At 40.0% G+C, this 9,807-nt stretch overlaps 1 protein-coding gene across 1 annotated transcript; it reads left to right on the plus strand.

Annotated features, from left to right (window-relative positions):
* The first annotated feature begins 539 nt into the window (after nt 1-539).
* Nucleotides 540-1,625, plus strand: LOC123634679 (L-lactate dehydrogenase B chain-like). Its single transcript, XM_045546411.1, has one exon. The coding sequence runs from the start codon at nt 597-599 to the stop codon at nt 1,233-1,235; it is 639 nt and encodes a 212-aa protein (XP_045402367.1). The 5' UTR covers nt 540-596; the 3' UTR covers nt 1,236-1,625.
* The last annotated feature ends 8,182 nt before the right edge of the window (nt 1,626-9,807 follow it).

The raw sequence follows: 9,807 nt of genomic DNA on the forward strand, positions 1-9,807 counted from the left end.
ATTGTGCTGCTATAAACATTCGGGTGCAGATTTGTATTTCTTCTCTCTCTGGAATTCCTTTCCTTTTCACTTATATTCCAGAAGGAAGAAGCCCAACCTAGACCACATCTCCTCCACGGGACTTTCTTTTAATCCTTCTGCTGAAGTTACTCTTTCTCTCCTATGTCTTTCCATGGTACTAGACTAGAATTCAAAATATCTGTATGCTGACTGCTAGCTGTGGGAACACAACATGGGCAAGATATTTAATCTCTCTGAGCCTTGGTTACCTATAACTCTAAAATGCAGATAATTACACCTATCTCACATGGCCATTGTGAGGATCAAATGAGGTAATGTATATGGAAGTTTTTGTAAACTAAACAGGGATAAATAAATGAAAGGGATAATTGTCTCTATTATAGCTCCTATCATGGTCTGCCTTGCATTATAGTTACTTGTCAGAAATCCTGGGAGAGTAAGACTGTTTTACTCATCTGTATAACTCCCACCATGCCTTGCACACATAGACGCACATTGAATGTGTTGAGTTGAGCTGACATTGTCTTCACACAACTATTACAGCAGGCTCCAGAGCCTTCTCTCTCCTGTGCACAATGGCAACTCTTAAGGAAAAACTCATTGCACCGGTTGCAGAAGAAGAGGCAGCGGTCCCAAACAATAAGATCACTGTAGTGGGTGTTGGACAAGTTGGTATGGTGTGTGCTATCAGCATTCCGGGAAAGTCTCTGGCTGATGAATTTGCTCTTGTGGATGTTTTGGAAGATAAGCTTAAAGGAGAAATTATGGATCTGCAGCATCGGAGCTTATTTCTTCAGACATCTAAAATTTTGGCAGATAAAGATTACTCTGTGACCACCTGTTCTAAGATTGTGGTGGTAACTGCAGGCATCCTTCAGCAAGAGGGGGAGAGTCGTCTCAATCTGGTGCAGAGAAATGTTAATGTCTTCAAGTTCATTATTCCCCAGATCATCAAGTACAGTCCTGATTGCATCATAATTGTGGTTTCCAACCCAGTGGACATTCTTACGTATGTTACCTGGAAACTAAGTGGATTACCCAAGCACCGTGTGATTGGAAGTGGGTGTAATCTGGATTCTGCTCAATTTCGCTATCTCATGGCTGAAAAACTTGGCATTCATCCCAGCAGCTGCCATGGATGGATTCTGGGAGAACATGGTGACTCAAGTGTGGCTGTGTGGAGTGGAGTCAATGTGGCAGATGTTTCTCTCTAGGAATTGAATCCAGAAATGGGAACAGACAATGATAGTGAAAATTGGAAAGAAGAACATAAGATGGTGGTTGAGAGTGCCTATGAAGTTATCAAGCTAAAAGGATATACCAATTGGGCCATTGGATTAAGTGTAGCTGATTTTATTGAATCCATGCTAAAAAATATACCCAGGATTCATCCGGTATCAACAATGGTGAAGGGGATGTAAGGCATTGAGACTGAAGTCTTCCTGAGCCTCCCATGTACCCTCAACGCTCGGGGATTAACCAGGGTTATCAACCAGAAGCTAAAGGATGATGAGGTTGCTCAGCTCAAGAAAAGTGCAGATACCCTGTGGGACATCCAGAAGAACCTGAAAGATCTGTGACTGCTGAGCTCTAGGCTGTAGAAATTCAAAACTACAATGTGATTAACCCTGAGCCTTTAGTTTTCATCCATGTACATGGATCATAGTTTGCTTTTATCTTCCTAAATAAATGAATTTAGGCTCAAAGAATCAAAGCCCATGCTTGATTTAATGCCAGCAATATGAGCCCTTGAACAAATAAAATTAATGCTATCATAAAAAAAAATAATGTGTTGAGTTGAATGTACTGCTGAATGCATATGAGAGTGAGGCCCTTCCTTCTCCAGAGAAGCAAATGTCCATCACAGCATTGGTAATTCTATAGACAGCCAAAAAAAAAAAAAAAAAAACAAGCACATTTGGTTTTTTAAAAAAATGCACCAGAAGATGATTTTCAAAAGGGAAAGGGGGAGTTGTTTCTTCTCGATATGTGCCACATGTTCAAAGCCTGCAGAGCAAGTAACTAACGCAATTCATCAAGTGAGATTATAGGAATTCAGGAAACAGCAAGTCCTAATTAAATCAAAACAACAACCCACACCAGATGCACACTATATTTTCAAGCTATGATCTTGTATTTTATTATCCCACAGAGTCTTCGAGTCAGGACTTGTAGCAGAGGGGCTGAGCTGGAAGCCAAAACAGGATGGCAGTCCAGCTCTTGTGGAGGAGTCTAAACTGGAATGTCAGATGTTTACATTCAAAGTGAGGGGCATTTTCCAACCAAGAATGGGATGGTTCTCCTAAATGACCAATAGACTTCCTGGATCCAAAGGGGGAGGAATGATGTTGAGAATTCTGTTATAAATACTCCTTTTTTATATAAGACCTCTTTAGGAGGTCTTATGTGACCCTCCTGGTAGAGTTGGGTCCTTTTTGTGTTCCCTTCATTCTGTGCTCATCTCTGCCTAGCACATAACACACTGGGAATAAGAATGGTCACTTTGATACCAGTGGGGACCATGGCCAGTGATGGCAGAGAAGGTTCTTGACTTCCACACAGGAAGGAATTTAAGTGCAGGGTCACAGTGAGGAAAAAGAACTCAAACACAAGGTAAAAGCAGAAGCACATAGATTTACTGAAAGCAAAGTATACTCTTTTAGAAAGAGGCAAAAGAGCAGACTGATCCAAAAAGAAACAGTGTCACAGGGTTAGGGTCTGTTCTTTTATATTAAATATTAATGATATGCTAAACTGGAGGCAGAATATTCATGGATTTTCTGGGAAAGGGTGGAGAGTTCCTACAACCAGGAACCCTCCCCTTTCTTGCCATTATAGGGTAACTTCTGGGAGTTCCCATGGCGCTTGTAAACTGTCATGCAGCTAGTGAGTGTGATTTTTACTACGTTAGTGAGGGTAGTTCATTTAGGGACATTGTTGCCTCAACTGTGTGCATGCCCCAATTAAAGGAATTCCCCCTTTCACCTTAGATAAACATGTTATGGCTAAAGTGAAATAACTAAAGTGTCTGTATTGGTTACATTTATCTTAGCTAAGCATATTCACATTCTTGTGACTTTCTTATCCTATTGGCTTTCTTCTTCCAACCCCCACCCTCACTGCTGGGTATCTGACTCCCGTTTCAATTCCACCCATGTCAGGACAGTCAGATTTTCTCTCTTAAAAGGCTTTGAACACAAATATTGAATTAGTCAGATGGTGTTAAGCTTCAAATCTCTATAATCATTCCAAGAGGAAATGCTGACTGGACCACTGGATGTGACTTTAGAGATCTGAAAGGAACTGTGGGCTGAAAATACATTTGTAAGTCATCACCACGTAGATGGCTAGCCATGCGGATGAAATCTTCCAGGATAAGACATTACCAGGAAAAGAAAAGAGAGAAGACAGAAGGGAAGAGAGGAGAGGAGAGCTCAAGTCTCAGATTTACCATTTATTTATTTGGTGATAGACTTCAGGAAAGGCCTTTGATCATGCTGAGTGACAATTTTGTTTTCTGTAAAAAAAAATCATTCATTCATTCATTTATTCATTAATTGAGTTGACAATTTTTAGAAATGCTGATTGCAAACCAGATGCTGTGCGAGACGTTGGGGATACAGTGGTAAACATAACAGAGACTTTGTCTTTATATATATGAGGGCTGTCCAGAAAGCATCCAGTCATGTAATATGAAAAATTTATTAAAAATGGGTAGATACTTTCTGGACACCCCTTGTATATATAAATATAGAGAGTGAGATAGAGATAAAGGAATGCTATGACAGGTGTGGCCAGGATGATTTGGGTGTCCTTTTGAGAGGCAACCACTCCAGTTCTAGGGGATCAGGAGAAGTTTATGGAAGAATGACACTTAAGAAAAGAACTGAGGAATAAATTGGCAGTTATCCAGGTGAAGGTTGGGAAGTGAGGGGACATGAACTGAACAGAAGAAACAACAAATCCAAGAGTCCACCAGTGAGAGAGCACATGGCAAAACTGGAGGAACAATGAGGGTTTCAGTATGATTTAGGGGGAGGAGGTACGCAATGAGGAAAGATGAGAGAATCAGGCTGGGTACAGATTATGAAGCATCTTGTAGGTGGTTGTAGGGGGCCAACTTTTATCTCAAAGAAAGTAAAAAGCCATGGAGGAGTTTTAGCCAGGGAAATTCCATTAATAGAATGGTGTTTTAGCAATAGAATTCTTGTTTCAGTGTGGAAACTGGATTGAAAATAGAAAGGTCAGTTAGAAAATAGTTGAAATAACCTGGATGAAAAAATGAAGATGCCCTGAGTCAGACCAACAGTTGTGAGATGAAGAAAAAGGTATATATTCCAGAGGCAATAAGAAGGGAGGACATAGCAGTAACTAGGGTTGCTGGAGTGAGTAGAAGTCAAGAAAACTGGACTTCAGTAGCAAGATGGCATGGGATGTCAGTTTAGCAGTGAGGAGAAAATTAGCTTGACCACCACGATGACCACTGACCACTACATAGTTTTATCTGTCTCTGAGTAAGTGTGTGTATGTGCATGAATCCACTTTAAGAAACCACAAAGAGCACCCTCAATTTTCAGCCACGAAGTCTACAAACTTATCTACATCAGCATCTACTCTTGCTCCTCTAGTTCTGCAGAAAGAGACACTGCCCATCCTGTCTAACATTGGTCCCTCTCTCCATGCTTTGGACCTGTCTGCTTTATCTGCTTATGAACAATTTCCCCTTCTCTCTCTTGTATATTCACACTCTCCCTCTCGACTGGATCCTTTCCATTGGCATTGAATATGCTCGAGTCTTTCCCAATAAAGAGCACATGACTCAACCTTGCCATCCCCAACCCTGGACTGTGGGCCAGTATCGGTCCGTGGTCTGTTAAGAACCAGGCCACACAGCAGGAGGTCAGCAGCAGGCCAGCGAGCGAAGTTTCATCTGTATTTACAGCTGCTCCCCATTGCTCACATCACTGCATAAGCTCTGCCTCCTGTCAGATCAGCGGCATTAGATTCTCATAGGAGCACCAACCCTACTATAAACTGTGCATGTGAGGGATCTAGGTTTTGTGCTCCTTATGAGAATCTAATGCCTGATGATCTGAGGTGGAGCTGAGGTAGTGACGCTAGCATTGGGGAGCGGCTACAAACACAAATTATTATTAGCAGAAAGGTTTGACTGCACAGAGACCATAATAAATCAATTGCTTGCACACTCGTATCAAAACCCTATCAATGGGTGGCAAGTGACAATGTAATAATAGTAGAAATAAAGTGCACAATAAATGTAATATGCTTGAATTATGAATCAACCCCAAACCATCCCCCCTCCCCATTCGTGGAAAAATTGTCTTCCATGAAACTGGTCCCTGTGCCAAAATGGTTGGGGACCACTGACTCAACCTGCATCCCTCTTCCAGCCTTTCTCCTCCACTTTTCAGCCAAATGTCTTAACAGAATGGTCCAACTTCACAGTCCACCTTGCCTGCCCTCCCCTTAACTCCTTCAGTTTCTCCAAAGACCTCCATATTCCTAAATTCTTTGAACATATTTCAGTCTTCACCTTACAGGAATGTCTCAAAATCCCTTTTATTTATTTTTACAAACTGTTTTTAATTGAAAAATACAAAAGAGAACCAACAATAACATGACAAGTACCCATGTAATCAACAACCAAAATTTAAAAAATGTTAACATTTTTCACATTTGCTTCAGAACTGTTTTTTTCAATTTTAACGTTACTTTGTTAACAACACAAATCCCTTTCCTTTCTTCTGTCTCCACAGGGCAGGTGTTTATCAGGAATTTAATATTTAGCCTCCCTGTTTGTGTCCCCAGGGCTTAGCACCATGGCACCATAGCAGGTGCTCAACAAGTATTGCCAAATATATGAATTAATGAAAAAGTAGCTTATATTTAAGTGCTTTGGGGAAATGGGAACTGTTATTATTTTTCCGAGAATAAGCTAGGGGAAGAGAAACCTGAGGAGAATGCCTTGTTGAGAAAAGGACTTGAGGAGTAGGGTGCCAGTGTGCTGGCGTTTGAGGGCGTGGTTATAAAATGTTGCATAGTGTAAGCTTTATGTTACGCACTTTCAGTAACAGGTAATGCACTGCCTCATAAAGTAACTCGTTTCATTTCCATACTCTTTGCTTGGAGAAAAGATTATTTTTCATTTTGATATCTCTTTTTAGGTATTTTCTTTGAGTATTTCCATAGTAACCACTATACATGGTACATGCTTAACTGAAACAGAGAATTTTCTCCTTTTACATAATGGTGACATGTCTCAAGAGGGTGGGACTTGAAAATATTATTTTCATCGTAGAGCAGATGCATAGGCAGGGAGGGAGGGAGAAAGGAAGAGAAGGAAAGAGAGAAATAGAGATAATGTGAGTGAGAGGTACAAAGAGTCTTCTCAATGAAAAAGAATAAAGAAAAGGACAGGTAAAATTGGATTAGTCACAGAGCCGCCCAGATTATATTCTTGTGCACATACCACTTACACACACACACACACACACACACACACACACACAGGTGTATGTAACTAAGGAAAATGTACAATTGGTGGAGAGAATCAGATTTGGAGCACTATACCTGCTCCCAAACCCCATGTTTCAGCAAAGTGTTCTTCATGCCTTCTGGTTGCTATGGAAATAGTCTAAGGAACTTGCCACATGCCTTGTGTCTAGTCCCACAAGGGGGACACTCAGTAATGCAAATACCACACAGGCTTAAGGAGAGGTTAGAAAAGCAGGATAGCCAAGAATGATTTCATTCCTTAGACCCAAAAATTCCTTAATGCTACATATCCAGGGATTCCCAAGAACCACGGAGAGGAATAGATTTTTCACTGGTTTGTAACTAAAAAAGGCTGCCTGGCTAGAAAATAACATCACTCTCTGTATGTGTGTGGGAAGAGAAGTATATGAGAAAAGAACAGATGAGGAGACAGGAGACGGGAAACCCATCTTCTAATGGCAGATCTGTAACTGTGTACTGTTTGACCTTGGACAAGTAAGTTCCCTTCCATGGGCCTCATCTTCTTATTTGTAAAATGAGAGAAAATCACTGGAAGATTTCAACAGTCTGTATCACTGAGGAGGCTTTGGTTTGCACATGACAAAAAAAAAAAATCCAATTTTCAAAGTGGCTTAAAAATAAAGGAAATGTACTGAATCATGAAATGGAAAATTCCACAAGAGGGCCCAGCTTCAGATAAAGTTTAATTTAGTACCTCAACAATATAATCCAACGACCCAGTTTTGATGTCAAATTCCTCCTGAGGCTGGTTCCAAGATGGCTGCCACAAGTCTCAGGGCTACAAGGAACTGCTTGTGGCAGGAAAAAGAGAGTGTGTTTGCACTGGGTCCCCCACATTCATTCTGAAAGTTAGTCTGATTGGACCAGCTTGGGTCACAGACCCACCCCTTGACAATCACCGTGGCTGGAGGATGAAAGCTACTTATTGGCTTAACCTGGTCATCAATGCTAAAATTGAGACAGAGAAGGCATAGGGGAAGAGTTAACTTCTGAACCAGAATTTGAAAGATGACCAGAAATTTGTTAGTAGGAGAAAGGGTTGGAGGACATTCTGGGCAGAGGAAACTGAATGTATAAAACTTTGGCAAGAAAAAAGAACATGGCAAGTTTATCAAAAAACAACTATTTCAATGCTGAGGAAGACTGGCAGGAGATATGGCCAGAAAGAGAGAACATGTTGAAGACCTTTTTATGCCACCCTAAGACATTTGTACTTTATTCTGTCGACTATGAAGAACTACTAAAAAGTTTAGTCAGGGAAGAAATATGATCAGACTTATGGTTCAGTAAGATATTTCTCATGAGGGATAAAATAAGGATTTTGGGTGATTTTTTTTTCTGTTAGTGGACAAGATAGTGGTGCTACTAACAAAAAGCACAAGGAGAAGGAAGAACAGATATAGAGAGGCCAACAGTGAGCTAGCTCAGGACACGTGGAGGTACAGGTGCTCTGCAACATCCAGGGGGGGATCTTTCTCTATTGTTGGACCCAAGCAGAGGAATACAACCCTCAAACATGGCTTATATAATTGTCCATTTTCCCTAAGCTCCTCCAATGATACCAGTTATTTTCATTTGGAATAATTAAATAATAATTTAATAAATCATATTCATTAAATGCTTTATAATTAATTTAATATATAAATCATTTAGAATTTAATTTTTTTTTGAAACAAGGTCTTGCTCTGTCACCCAGCCTAGAGTGCAGTGGGGCCATCATAGCTTATTTTAGCCTGTGGAACTTCTGGGCTCAAGTGATCCTCCCACCTCAGTCAGCCAAGCAGCTGGGACTACAGGCACGTGCTACCATGCCCAGCTTAGAATTTAAAATTTAAAACTATTAAAGTGCTTTTTTGGGCAAGTTTAATTATAATATACTCTTTGGTTATTTTTTTTTCTGTCTTTGAATTTATCATCCAAAAAAAGTTCAAGTAAATTAGCTAGTCAAGGTTTTCCCTGGCAGAAAACAGACTACTTTTTTCTCATGAGGTTTTGCTTGCTTAAGTATTCAAAGTCTTCCTCATTTATCAGATATTCCACATCCTTGCTCAATATGAAAGTGAGACAACTCTTCAGTCTGTTGTTGGAAAATGTCCTATAGAGTTATGTTGACTATCTTCTGCCCTGGTAGCCATTGGTAATAAGTTTTGAAGAATAAGCCATAGGTTTGCAGTGTCACCCTTGAATTCTTTCAGAATTCTCAAGTGAATGCCATCCAGATTTAGTGATTTATTTACATTTAGTTTGACAACTCAAACTAGAAAATCTTATCTATTTATTTTCAATTCTTTCTAACTAAAAACTAAATGGTACATAGATTATCTTTCTTTTTTACTTGAAATAAAATCATTTTGTAGATGGACTGCAGCAGCTGGGATCCCATTAACCTGTGCTCATAGACCATGGCAGCATGAATCCAGTGTTTGAACCTTGACTCCGTTGCACTCAGTCCTCATATTAACTGCTGGCTGATACATTGCCCAGAAATGGAGAGAATCATCAAATAGCCATCAGATAAGGTAACCAAAACAATTAGACTGGAAAATGAATAGCTCATCCATTTTTGACCATCTAAATGGCTAAATTAAATCTAATAGTACTCAGTCACTTCTCAGTTAAAAGCTTACAGGATGCCTGAAACTTGCTTACTTAAAGATTTTTATTCATCGTACTTGATGTGTAACTAATTTAGTGTTAAATTTTAGATAAACTTTATAAAGATCAACATGTGAGGTCATATATGTATGACTTCATTCATTCATTCATTCATTCATTTTATTTATGCAGTTAAACTTGGTTCTATTATGTGCCACATACCATGTCCATGGTAGGCATGGAGACTATAAAGACAAACAAACGTGACTCTGTCTCTCAATAAACCTAAAATAAGTTGAAGTTTGTAATACATCACATTGAGTGTCATGTTAAAGTTGCTAAAGACATGAATATTGAGAAAGAATATTGCTAAGGAACAACAGAGAAACAACATCAAAGTCACACTGAGGGATTAGGAAATGTTGCCTAGAGAATGTAGTGACCATGCTGATTTTTAAAGGAGGAGGAGAGAGCTGCATTAAGACGGTGGTGGAGCAGGGTGAGAGGAAGTGACAGCACAGGGCACGTCATACACAACGCCTGTGCGGTGCGTAAGCAAAGCACAGAGGTCCCTGTGAGACTTGAGTGGAAGGCGTAGGGATGTCGTTGGTGGGCTGGGATGGACTGATGGAAGATAAAGCTACAAGGGAGATT

The sequence above is a fragment of the Lemur catta genome, chromosome 3, assembly GCF_020740605.2.
Source record: "Lemur catta isolate mLemCat1 chromosome 3, mLemCat1.pri, whole genome shotgun sequence".
NCBI classification, from domain to species: Eukaryota; Metazoa; Chordata; class Mammalia; order Primates; family Lemuridae; genus Lemur; species Lemur catta.

Excerpts from the sequence above, each read along its gene's own strand:
- LOC123634679 (XM_045546411.1), top strand. The coding sequence starts at position 597 with ATGGCAACTCTTAAGGAAAAACTCATTGCACCGGTTGCAGAAGAAGAG.